This window comes from Myotis lucifugus, unplaced genomic scaffold (genome assembly GCF_000147115.1).
Source record: "Myotis lucifugus unplaced genomic scaffold, Myoluc2.0 scaffold_127, whole genome shotgun sequence".
Taxonomy (NCBI): domain Eukaryota; kingdom Metazoa; phylum Chordata; class Mammalia; order Chiroptera; family Vespertilionidae; genus Myotis; species Myotis lucifugus.
In genome coordinates this window covers 322619-335777 of record NW_005871175.1, presented here as the reverse complement: position 1 = coordinate 335777, position 13159 = coordinate 322619, and the positions used below count along the sequence as shown (strand labels likewise).

General features: G+C 45.1%; 1 protein-coding gene across 6 annotated transcripts in view; it reads left to right on the top strand.

Annotated features, from left to right (window-relative positions):
• The window catches only part of POLR2B (RNA polymerase II subunit B), a 50621-nt gene that overhangs the window by 710 nt on the left and 36752 nt on the right, over positions 1 to 13159 (top strand). For 4 of the 6 annotated variants that reach the window (XM_023758294.1, XM_023758295.1, XM_014460166.2 and 1 more), the window contains exons 2-4: positions 656 to 921; positions 4178 to 4250; positions 11566 to 11716. In XM_023758294.1, coding sequence (XP_023614062.1) covers positions 822 to 921; positions 4178 to 4250; positions 11566 to 11716 — 324 coding nt within the window. In that variant the 5' untranslated portion in view covers positions 656 to 821. Of the gene's footprint in view, positions 1 to 655; positions 1012 to 4177; positions 4251 to 11565; positions 11717 to 13159 lie in introns of those variants that run through there. The other 2 variants (XM_014460169.2, XM_014460168.2) reach the window with 1 other exon arrangement.

Sequence of the window (13159 nt, the reverse complement as noted above, 5' to 3'; positions counted from 1 at the left end):
CAAAACTGCTCACTCATTTCCTCCGTCGTTAGGGGGAGAAATCGCCCTCTGGCCCAAGGGGAACCCCTTTTTCAGAGCCCGAAGATGGCGGGGAGGAAATGGCGTCCGTTATTTTTCTTTCCCGGAAGCGGCTGCCAGAAAGCCATGGCCCGCTGCCGTGGAAGCTAATCCCCGAAGTGAGGGCCAGAGCAGTCTGCGGGTGAGGCGTGCAGGCAGCATGGGGAACGTGGCCCCCGAACTAAGAGGCGGAGCCAAGTGCGCGCACGCGCACTGAACCCAAGAGGCGCGCGCGTGAATGCTGACTAAAGCCCGGGACTACCACACGCTGTCATTAGTCAGCCGCCGCACTTCACTCCTCCTCCTGCTCCTAATCCCGTTAATTCTCGCCATCAGGGCTCCGAGGCTCGAGAGCCCGCTTAAAGCTGCGACAAAGGTTCCAGGATCTAGATTGTGCTCGCCGGGCTAAAGAGGCTAGTGAAGGTTTTGTCACTTTCAGGCTTCCTCAACGCGCCACTGCTGGCACAACCCGCCCATAGTCACGTTTTAAAAAGCATTGATTTTTGGCTTTAAAAGTGCAAAACCTAGAGCAATAAATGCCGCGGATTTACAGCGCAATTTAAACTGTTTATTAAATATTGGATATCTTTTTTTGCAGGTGTCATTATTTGTGTAACAACATTGAAAAACAAACAAAACCTTTATTGGCTGGATCCGATCATCCGACTGTAGTTGCGGTCCCCGCAATCAGCCATAGGAGGCGTTGGCCGAAAATCTGCGCCTGCGCATTTCTAACCGTTACCACGCTAACCTACCATTCGCGCATGCGTGAACCTTACATCGGCTACGTAGGTGGCCTTTGGCGGAAGACGCAGAGTGTTCTGGGAACGCCGGATGCGGAAATCACTTTGTCTCACGCTCCAGGTGCCGGTGGTTGCTTCGTGCTTTTTTGTCTGTGATTTCCAGCGTTAGGAGTTCGGGGACCATTTGCCACAATGTATGACGCAGACGAGGGTAGGTGACCGCGGAGACACATCTAAGGGGGAAACGTGGGGAGCTGGGCGAATTGAGGATTTGCAGAGTCCCCCCAAGCCGGCCACACAGGTGTCCCCGGTCTTGTTTTCCTCTTACCCCGGGTCGGGAACGAAGCCGGGATTGCCAGAGGCGGAGGGTGCAGGGAATGTAGCGTTAATGTTCCCGGTCAGGGCGACACTTGTTTTTTCACTGCTTGCTTCTTGATGAATCACACATATTACTTTCTCGTATTGAAATAGCGAGCAGACCATAAAGTCAAAATCCGTTTTGACTTTGTTTGCAGTAAAGGGCTCTTTTTAAAATTTCCCTGAAGGCCAGAGTTAATGGGTTAATTGAATACAGTAGTTGAATTTTTGACCGTCAACCTTTTCCAGACAACCTGTGCTCTGGGGGTGGGGGGTGGGGGTGGGAGGAGGGGGGTCTAGTTTGGCATTCCTTCATGCTGTCATATGTCTAAGTAATTTATCTTAAAAGATGGCCTTTATCTTAAAAGATGGCCTTTAAATTTCCTCTTCCCACAAAAATGACACAGTTAACTGGGCCATATGTCTTTGTTTTTTCTTTTCACATATATTTGTCATGTCTAGTGTGTTTTCATGTGTATTTTTAAAACTCCCTCTTCCATTCTCCACAGCTACTATTTCAAACTTTGTTTTCTTCTGCCTCCCAATACTGTGGCCACTCCTCACATTTCTTCTATATATCTATATCTATATCTATATCTATATCTATATCTATATCTATATATATTTATTATTGATTTTTTTACAGAGAGGAAGGGAGAGAGATAGAGAGTTAGAAACATCGATGAGAGAGAAACATCGATCAGCTGCCTCCTGCACATCCCCTACTGGGGATGTGCCCGCAACCAAGGTACATGCCCCTGACCGGGATCGAACCCGGGACCCTTGAGTCCGCAGGCCGAGCTCTATCCACTGAGCCAAACCGGTCAGGGCACTCACATTTCTTCTTATTCCCTCCGCTACTTCATGGGGAAAACAGAAAGACAAAAGCTTAAACTCTACTGATTAAACTTCTGTCTCATTTATATGAGTCTAGAAATTTATTATCATTACGACGTTCTCCTTTCTTCTATCTCAATGGAAAAGAAATCCAGAAAAGACTTTTTAGCTTTCTTTTTTGAGTAGGTAATATATTCTTGTGTCTCACAAGCCAGAAAATATAAAAGTGTCAGGACTCTCTCTTGTCTACCACCTTCCAGTGTGAACCTCCCTCACAGTAGGTAGCCACTGTCCCTCGATTATTTTTTATGTTTTAAGATATATTTTTATTGATTTCAGAGAGGAAGGGAGGGATAAAGAGATAGAAATATCAATGATGAGAGAGAACCACTGACTGACTGCTTCCCGCACACTCCCTACTGGGGATTGAGCCCGCAACCCGGGCATGGGCCCTTGACCAGAATCAAACCCAGGACCCTTCAGTACGCAGGCCGACACTATCCACTGAGCCAAACTGGCTAGGTCTAGAAACTTTTTCTTACCCCCCTCTCCTTGTGTACCGTAGGGATCAGTAATATTAGTTTATTTAAGAATTTATTAAATAACTTTATTTTAGATATGTATTCAATTCTGAATCCAGAACTCAGAATATAAAAGAAAATACAGTACACTTACTCTTAAACATAAGAAGATGAGAGTTATGTTAGAGGATCAGTGCACACTGATTTTTCAAGTGCCCTATTCAAATTATAATTGCTGTATAATTACCCCAACATTTGGCTGCCTAAAAATTAATATGTTTATGGAGTTAAGTGGTCAGGAATTTGGGTAGAGCATAGTAGGAATGACTTGTCTGCTCCATGTCAGTAGTTCACCTGGGAAGATTCAAAGGCTGGGTGTTGACAGCTGGGGGCTGGATGATCTGGAGTGTTTACTCACGTGCCTGGCACTTAGCTTAGAAGGACTCAAGGACTTGAATCGCTGACTGGAGCATCTGTAAGTAGCCTCTCCATATGATTTGGGCTCACAGTTTACAGTTTTAGATTACTAGGACTTCTAAATGGCAATTCAGGGCTCCAGAAGAAAGTGTTTCAGCAAACAAGGCGGAACAACACTGCCTTTCTGACCTAGTTTCTAAAGTCACATAACATCGTTTTAGCTGCACTGTCTTAGTTTTGGGAGAGTTTGCCCAGATTCAAAGGAAGGAAACATAGCTGGTGTGGCTTGGTGGTTGAGTGTTGACCTATGAATTAGGAGGTCACTGTTCGATTCCTAATCGGGACACATACCCTTATTGTGGGCTCCATACCCAGTAGGGGATGTGCATGAGGTGGCTGATCAGTGATTCTCTCACATCATTGATGTTACTATCTTTCCCTTCCTCTCCCTTCCTCTCTGAAATCAATAAAAAAACAAACATATATATAAAGGGAAGGAAATATAGACCCCTGTATCTTTTTAAAAAAAGCTTGTGAAATGGAAGATATGATTGTGGCCGCCTTTGGAAAATACAGTTTGTCATACCTGTACATGTGTGAAATGTTTCTGTAATGGACCATCCCACCTTAAGCTATTGCTCAACTATTGGAACCCTTTTCTGTCTCTACACCTTAATCTTTGACCCCAGTCTCTGAGGACTATGAGCTTGCTCCTAGTTACCTGCATAGATTCTATTAATGAATAGAATGGGAAGATGGGAAACTTACAGATTCACACACTTATGCTGAACCTTTGTAATGAGGCCTCTTTGTATATTGGGTGAATACCTGTGTGATGTACACCTATGTGTACATAGATGTTTACCCATGTGTGTTATTCATTACAATTTAAGTAATGTAATTGAAATTTTAGAATAGTGAGGTAGAAGGATTGCTTTTAAAAAAATAAGTTTTTTATTGATGTCAGAGAGGAAGGGAGAGAGAGATAGAAACATCAGTGATGAGAGAGAATCATTGATTGGTTGCCTCTTGTGTGCCCCACAATGGGGATTGAGCCTGCAATCTGGTCATGTACCCTGACTGGGAATCAAACCGTTACCTCCTGGTTCATAGGTCGACACTCAACCACTGAGCCACACTGGCTGGACAAAAGTATTACTTTTTATTTAGCAGATAACATCTTTGCAGCAAGATGTTAATTAGCATTTTTATTCCAGATGAGTACAATATTTTTGTTTCTTGCAGATATGCAATATGATGAGGATGATGATGAAATCACCCCAGATTTGTGGCAAGAAGCATGCTGGATTGTAATCAGGTAACTTTTAAGGCTAAACTGAATAAGCTTTAAAAGGCACTATAACCAATAAAGGGATTTCCTACTTATTCGGTTCTTGAAAATTAGCTGTTCTGTATCATTGTGCTACGTGAGAGCCAGTTTCTTATTTTATTTATTTATATTTAACTTTAAGTATTTTGGACTTACAGAAAGGGTACACAATGAATTCATGTATATACTTCACCTAAATGTTAACCCTATACTATATTTTCTTTGCCTTTTTTTGTCTCCATATTTTTTTCTGAAACATTTGATAGTAAGTTGCAGACATAGGAACATTCTTTTACATAAATCATCAAAATTAGGAAATTAGTATTAATATAATAATCTTATTTAATCTGCAGACCTTACCCAAATTTTGCCAGTTGTTGCACTAATGTTGTTTATAGCAAAATAAATTTTTTTCTGATTCTGGATCTAACCTAGGATAACATACTGTGTTTGTTTTTCATGATTTATTCTTTTATCGCCTATAATATAAAACAGTTCCTCATTTTTTTTTTTACCTTGACATTTTTGAGAAATACAAGCCAGTTATTATTTCCCATTTATTTATTCATTCATTCATTCATTCATTCATTCATTTAAATATGTTTTTATTGATTTTAGAGGAAGGGAGAGGGAGAGAGAGATAGAAACATCAATGATGAGAGAGAATCATTGATCAGCTGCCTCCAGTACACCCCCCCACTGGGCATTGAGCTTGCAACCAGGGCATGTGCCCTGACCAGGAATTGAACTGTGACCTCCTGGTTCATGGGTTGACGCTCAACCACTGAACCACACTGGCTGGGCCTGGCCAGTTACTTTTTAGAATGCCCCTTAGTTTGAGATTTGTGTGATAGTTCCTTATAATTAGATTTGGGTGATTACTTTTGGTAGCAGTGATGCTCTGCTCTGGAAGTATTATATTAGGAGGCACATGATGCCTATTTGTTTAATTATCGGTGATATTAATTTTATTTCTTTGTTTTTTCTTTATTTTAAATGGATAAAGTTACAATAGGTTGTGTTTCAACCCAAATTCCCCTAATTTAAGTGTAATTAAAATGTAATGAAACTCGGGAAGAAACCTTACATATAGATAAGAAAACTAACATACATACATACACACACACACACACACACACACACACACCACGCACACTAGAGGCCCAGTGCACGAATTCGTGCACCAGTGGGGTCCCTCAGCCTGACCTGTGGACATTCCCCAAGGGCTCCTGGATTGAGAGAGGGCACAGGTCAGCCCGAGGGATCCCACCAGTGCACGATCGGGGCTGGAGAGGGACTGCGGGAGGGCTCCAGGGCGTGTCTGACCAGTCTGACCAGTCCCGATTGGCCGGACCCCAGCAGCAAGCTAACCTACCGGTCAGAGCGTATGCGCCCTGGTGGTCAGTGTGCGTCATAGCTACTGGTAGAATGGTCACTTAGGGTTTTTTATAAATATACTAGAGGCCCGATGCATGAAATTTGGGCCGGGGGGGAGGGGGGGTGCGGGCCAGGCCCATTGCCGGGCCTGCAATGATGCCAGCATCCCTCACCAGGGACTCCGGCCCGAGGCCCCTCCCCTCCCTTCCTTCAGTGTGGATGCTGCCTTGCATCACAGTGAGCACAGCGTTCCTCGCCGTGGACTCTGGCCCAAAGCCCCTGCCCTCCCTTTCCTCCGCCTGGCCAGAGTGCAAACACTGGGCTCGCATCGCTATAAGCCCAGCATTCCTTGCCAGAGACTCCAGCCCAAGGCCCCTCCCCTCCTCTTTCTCCACCCGGCCGGGGCACGGACCCTGAACATTCCTGGAGGCGGACTCTGGGAGCCCAGCGTCCCTCGCCACAGATTCCAGCCGGAGGCCCCTCCCCTCCACTCCCTCCACCCAGCTGGGGCGTAGACGCTGAACATCCCTGGAGGCGGACTCCGCAAGCCCAGCTTTCCTCCCTGCGGACTCCGGCCCAAGACCCCTGCCCTCCTTTTCCTCTGCCCGGCGGTGAGCAGATGTTGGGCTCGTGTCGCTGCAAGCCCAGCGTTCCTCACTGTGTACTCCAGGCCGAGGCCCCTCCTTTCCCCTCTGCCCGGCCAGGGCGCGGACTCTGGCCCGAGGCCCTTCCCCTCCCCTCCTTCGACGCGGACGCTAGGCTCATGTCACTGCGAGCCCAGGGTCCTTTGCTGCGGACTCTGGCCCGAGGCCCCTCCCCTCCCCTCCCTCCACACAGCCAAGCCTGATGCTGAGCTCATGTTGCCCGGCTTCTGGGTCCTCCACACAGCCAAGCCGGATGCTGAGCTCATGTTGCCCGGCTTCTGGGTCTTCCCCGGGGCCGGGCTGCCTCACCGGGTCCGGGGCCGGGGCCCAGGTCCCATGAGTAGCATCGGTGGCGTGCTGCCGCTGGCCCCTCCTACTGTATGCAAATTAGCCGCCATCTTTGTTGGCAGTTAATTTGCATATCACGCTGATTAGCCCATGGTAGGCGTAGCGAAGGTACGGTCAGTTATTCTGTTTGTCTATTATTAGATTAGATATCTACACTAATAAAAGATAAACATGCAAATTGACCCTACCTTCGCTATGCCTTAAGCCACGCCCACCAGCCAATTAGAGCGACTATATGCAAATTAACCCAACCAAGATGGCGGCCGGCAGCCATGGAGCTGGAGCGAGCTGGAGGCTTGCTTGCTCCAGTGATGGAGGAAACCAAGCTTCCCACCTGCCGCAGCAGCCCAGCTCTGAGCTCCACTCAAAGCAACAAAGTTTCAATTATAGAAGGTAAATAAATCCCAAAAGAAGAAAGAAAAAAAAAAAAAAGGAGAGGCTGGGAGCTTCCGTTGCCGGGGGGCTTGGCCAACCTGAAAACGGCCCTCAGCCCCTCACCCAGACTGGTCAAGTACCCCAGTGGGGACCCCCCACCCTAAAGAGGGTGTGGCCAGCCAGCAAACAGCCATCAGCCCCTCACCCAGGCTGGCCAGGCACCCCAGCGGGACCCCCACCCTGATCCGGGACACCCTTCAGGGCAAACCAGCCGGCCCCCACTCATGCACCAGGCCTCTATCTACACTAATAAAAGAGAAACGTGGTAATTAGTGTACGACCGCTACCCTTCCCTTTGGCTAATCAGCATATCCTTATGCAAACTAACTGTCAGCCAAGATGGTGGCCGGCAGCCATGCACTGAAGCGAGCAGGGAGGCTTGCTTGCTCCAGTGACTGCGGACTCCAACGTTCCCCGCCTGACTTGCCGGCCTCTCAGCTGCAACTCTCAGCAACTATGTTGCAAATATAGAAGCTAAACAAAACCCTAGAAACCGGCTTTCAGTCAGCTGGGCTTCAGCCAGCCGGACCGCAACATTGTATCAAATACAGAAGGTAAAGGCCAGAAACCTGCTTTCAGCAGTGAGGCCTCAGAGCTAAAGCTGGCCCAGAATAGAAAAAGAAAAAAGAAAAAAAGGAGCAGTTGGGAGCTTCAGTTACCCGCCAGCCTGAAAACGGCCCTCAGCCCCTCACCCAGACTGGCCAGGCACCCCAGTGGGGACCCCCACCCTGATCCAGGACACCCTTCAGGGCAAACCAGCCGGCCCCCACCCATGCACCAGGCCTCTATTCTATATAGTAAAAGGGTAATATGCCTCCCGGCACCGGGATCAGCGGAGCAGCGAGGCTCCCGGCACCGGGATCAGTGTGACAGGGGGCAGCGCCCAAACCCCCTGATCGCCCTGCGGCTCTGTGAGTGACAGGGGGCAGCGCCCCAACCCCCTGATTGGCCCTGCTCTGTGAGTGACAGGGGGCAGCGCCCCAACCCCCTGATCGGCCCTGCTCTGTGCGTGACGCGGTGGCGCTGCAACCTCCCCATTGACCCTGCCTTGAGTGTGACGGGCGGTGCCCAACCCCCAATCGCCCCTACCCTGATCGTGACTGAGTTTGGCATCGCAACCTCCCGATCCGCCCTGCTCCGTGCATGACAGGCGGCGGCGCCCCAACTCCCCAATCGGCCCTGCTCTGAGCCTGACCAGGGGCTGCACCTAGGGATTGGGCGTGCCCTCTGCCACCTGGGAGCAGGCCTAAGCCAGCAGGTCATTATCTCCCGAGGGGTCCCAGACTGCGAGAGGGCACAGGCCGGGCTGGGGGACCCCCCTTCCCCCCCCCCCCCCCCCCAGTGCACAAATTTTTGTGGACCGGGCCTCTAGTTCTATATAATAAAAGGGTAATATGCAAACTGACCCTAACAGCAGAACGACTGGGAATGACTGGTCACTATGACACACACTGACCACCAGGGGTCAGACGCTCAATGCAGGAGCTGCCCTCTGGTGGTCAGGGCGCTCTCACAGGGGGAGCTCTACTCAGCCACAAGCCAGGCTGACAGCTGTCAGTACAGCGGTGGTGGTGGGAGCCTCTCTCGCCTCTTCAGCAGTGCTAAGGATGTACGACTGCAGCTTAGGCCTGCTCCCCGCTGGCAAGTGGACATTCCCGAGGACTGCCGGGCTGCCAGAGGGATGTCTGACTGCCAGCTTGGGCCCGGTCCCCCAGGGAGCGGCCTAAGCCAGCAGGTGGACATCCTCCTTAGGGTCCCAGACTGCAAGAGTGCATAGGTCGGGCTGAGGAACCCCCCCCCCCCCAGTGCTCTAGTGTATATATAGATATAGATATAGATAGATATAGATATAGATATAGATATAGATATCTCTTTGTTGATTTCAGAAAAGAAGGGAGAGGGAAAGAGATAGAAACATCAATGATGAGAGAGAATCATTGATTGGCTGCCTCCTGCACACCCCACACTGGGGATTAACCCCACAACCTGGGCATGTGCTCTGACCGGGAATCGAACCAGTGACCTCCTGGTTCACTTGAGATGCTCAACTATTGAGCCACACCGTCCAGACAAGAAAACAAAATTTTAAGTAATAAGGTAACATCCTGCTGTGTTAGGCTGTAAAATGCTGCAACTCTGCTGTCATCAGACTAACCATTGCTTTGTATGAGTAACATGATGATGTCTCTTTGATCCCCATCTGCTCCAGGATGCACATCTTTTGGTTGACACTTTCTCCCTTTTCAAAGAACATAGGCTTCTGACATTCTGCCAGTTGTATTTGTAATATAACTGAACCTTTTTTGAACATTGTTAAAAATGTTTTGAGTTTTTGAGATGTCAGTATATATTTTTCCTATTAAACAGAGGCTATAAATAATTTGTATTGAGACATTAGGATTTTCTATAATATTTGGATATTAAACACCAAGAGTCTTTTCTACTAAGAAACAAAAACCAGGTAGGCGTTCTGTGGGATATGCCTATATTCAAAGAATATTTTCGTTTTAGATGAAAAAGAATTGTTTTCAACATATGTGGTAGATTGCTCAAGGATAAAACACTATTGTGAATAGTCACTGCATTTAATATTTGTTACAAAATAAATGATTTGATTTTTACATTTTTTTTAAATAGTTTATTTTTATTTATTTTATTTATTTTTTAAATCCTCACCTGAGGATATTTTTCTATTGAAATTTAGAGATAGTAGGAGAGGGAAAAACAGAAACATTCATGTGAGAGAAATACATTGGTTGCCTCCTGCATGAGCCCTGACCAGGGCCCAGGCCGGGGAGGAGCCTGCAACCTAGGTACATGCCCTTGACTAGAATCGAACCTGGGACTCTTTGGTCCGCTGGCTGACATTCTATTCACTGAGCCAAACCAGCTAGGGTAATAGTTTATTGACTTTTAGAGAGGGGGAGAGAAACATTGATGTGGGAGCACAACATCAATAGGCTGCCTCCTGCATGTCCCCTATTGGGGATCGAAATCAGGGCGTGTGCCCTTGACCAGGAATCAAATCTACAACCCTTCTGTGCGAGGGCTGATGCTGTACCACTGAGCAACACCAGCCAGGGTTCCTGTAGCTATTCTTAACGCTGTACCTTATGTAAGCATTGTGTACTGTGTTACCTACCAGAGGATCAAACTTCTAATATTGCTGGCTGTAGTTGATTGAATAAGAGTGGGACCTTGGCCCAATGCCAATCTCTAGGCATGCCAGTGATCTGTGAGGTGACCTGATGACGCCAAATGGGTGATTGGTGTTTAGTTGGGTTATTCATATTGTATCAGAAAATTGATGTGAGTATGGGTGAGTCATTAGGTATTAGGGAGAGAGGAGCAGAAGTAAGGAGGTATCACAGATGTAAGATGCAGGGGTCACAAGGTACAGGAGTTGAGATGTGGCGGTGTGCTGGTGGGGAGGCTCCTGTTGCTATGGGGTGATGAAATACTCCAATCCTTAGGATTGTGTTGGATCTCAGAGCTCTTGTAGTCTCACTAAAGTCTCACCATGCAGCTGTTCTTGGGTGATGATGAGGAGTGAGATTCCTCTTGCACTTATATCTACTTGTTTCTTTTTATATGTCTCTTTCCCCATCCCTCACATAAACAAGTGTCTATTCCTTATAAACAATGTCTGCTCTTGTAGATTCTCCATCCTTTAGGGCTTGACTGTGTGATTTCTGTATCTACACTACTAGCACTGATCTCTTACCGATGCTCCATCTTTTAATCTTCATTCATTTGCTAAGTATTTTCACTTGAATGACTTACTGTCATCTCACCTTTAACATATTCAAAATAGAACTAATAATCTTTAACCTGAAATTGAAATGCTTAATACATCCCATATTTTAGTCATTGATATCTTTCCTCTTATTCAATTTAGAGCTCTTATTTTTATCTTTGACTGGATTTATTTTAGTTTTTGTCCTGACATTTTTTTCAAGAAATGTTTCTAAGAGTTTGGATGAAATTTATCTACAAAGGACATTTGTAAATTAGTGCTCTCTTATAGTTCTTTATTTTTATTTTTTAAAAATATGTTTTTATTGATTTTTATAGAGAGAAGGGAAAGGGTTAGAGAGATAGAAACAACGATGAGAGTAGTTCTTTATTCATTATAATTCTTACATTGTGCCTTTTTTTTCTTTCTTTTAATCTTTATTGTTGAAAGTATTACATAGGTCTTCCTTTTTCCCTCATTAACCTCTCCCAACCCTCTCCCATCCTCCCCTTATGTTGTGCTTTAATTATTTTACTCATAAGTATAAGTCTTATTTCCACAAACTTAAGAAGTTCTACAAAGACAGTTTTCATAGTCTCACCCCTTTTTTGGATACTTCATAGTATCTTGTGTGGTGATGGGCATATAGTGGTTGGTATTTAATAACTGTTTGTTGAATTTATTTGTAATAAAAATGGGGAAATATACTAGAAAACATCACTCACTGTGTTGTGACTAATTATGGACTCAAATATTTTCCTAGTTCCTATTTTGATGAGAAAGGCTTGGTCAGACAACAGCTGGATTCTTTTGATGAGTTTATTCAGATGTCTGTTCAAAGAATTGTGGAAGATGCTCCACCTATAGACCTACAAGCTGAAGCTCAGCATGCTAGTGGAGAAGTTGAAGAACCGGTAAGATAGTTATTCTAATAAAGTAACATAAGTAAAGGAAGACTATTGATTTGAAATTTCAGTTCTCTCACCTGCCTTGAAGGCTAATAAAAAGTTAGTTGGTGTTTTTAGCAGAGTACTTACAGCATCTTCAATCAGCTCCTGATTTATTCTTATAAGTGGAGAGATGCATTTTTGCAAGTATAGTTGACCCTTGAACAACACGGATTTGAACTGCATGGATTGATGAAATACATGGGTTTCTTTCATTCTTCTACACAAACAATGTAAACTTACAGTATTGATAAATACAGTGCAGTACTCTAAGTGTATTTTCTCTTTAACATTTTCTTTTTCCTAGCTTACTTTATTGTAAGAATATTGTGTTATCAGTAATGCTTCCATTCAACAGTAGGCTATTAGTAGTTAACTTTTGGGGAGTCAAAAGTTTTAAGTGTATTTTTAACTGCATGGAGTTGGGGTATGGGTGTTCAACTAGAATCCAAAATCCCAATCTTTATCAGATAGTAGGTATTTGATATTTGGCAAAAGGGAATTCAGAAATAAGATGAAGCCAGAAATAGTCATATTTCTTAGAAAAACCCACTGCTTTCTTTCACAATAAAAGGAATCATTAAAGAAAAATGTATTTGAAGGACTTTTTCTCTTGATTATTTGTTGAATGAAATACATTATAGCAGTATAAGAAATAAAGGAAAATCACTTAAACATATTAGCTATTTTATTTTTTCTAAGTTCCTTAGTCTTTGTTGATACATGCATATTTTTAGCATTGTTAAAATCATAGCAAGGGTATAATTTTAATACTCTGGTTTTACATGAATGATTGTAAGGAAGTATATAATCTAAAATAATGACTGTCTGTAGTTTTTCAGTGGTAGAGAGGCAGTGTGAAAGGCCTCTCGAGATACAGGTAAAACTGAGAAACAAAGTGAGACAGGGAGAGCCTCAGATACAGAGGTACACTGAGGGAGGGAGAGGTTATTATTTTTAGTCTTTTCTGTAGTTAGCTCCTAGGGGCTGATACGTTATTCTCATTCTAGTTGGAGATGCTGTAAAGTCTTGCTGTTAAGAACAAAAATAATAGTCTCTTCTGGCAGTGTGCTGGACCAATAAGCATAAAATGCCTTTTTTATACTTACGACATTTTTCTTTTTTTATATATTTTATTGATTTCAGAGAGCAAAGGAGAGGGAGAGAGAGATAGAAACATCAGTGATGAGAGAGAATCACTGATCAGCTGCCTCCTACACGCTCCACACCAGGGATTGAGCCCATAACCCGGGCGTGTGCCTTGACTGGGAATCGAACTTCAACCTCCTGGTTCATAGGTCGACGCTCAACCCCTGAACCACGCTGGCCAGGCCATTTTTTCTTTATTGTCTTTGCAAAACAAGAGAGAGAACAATGTAACATAGCATATTCAAAGTGCGAATACCATAA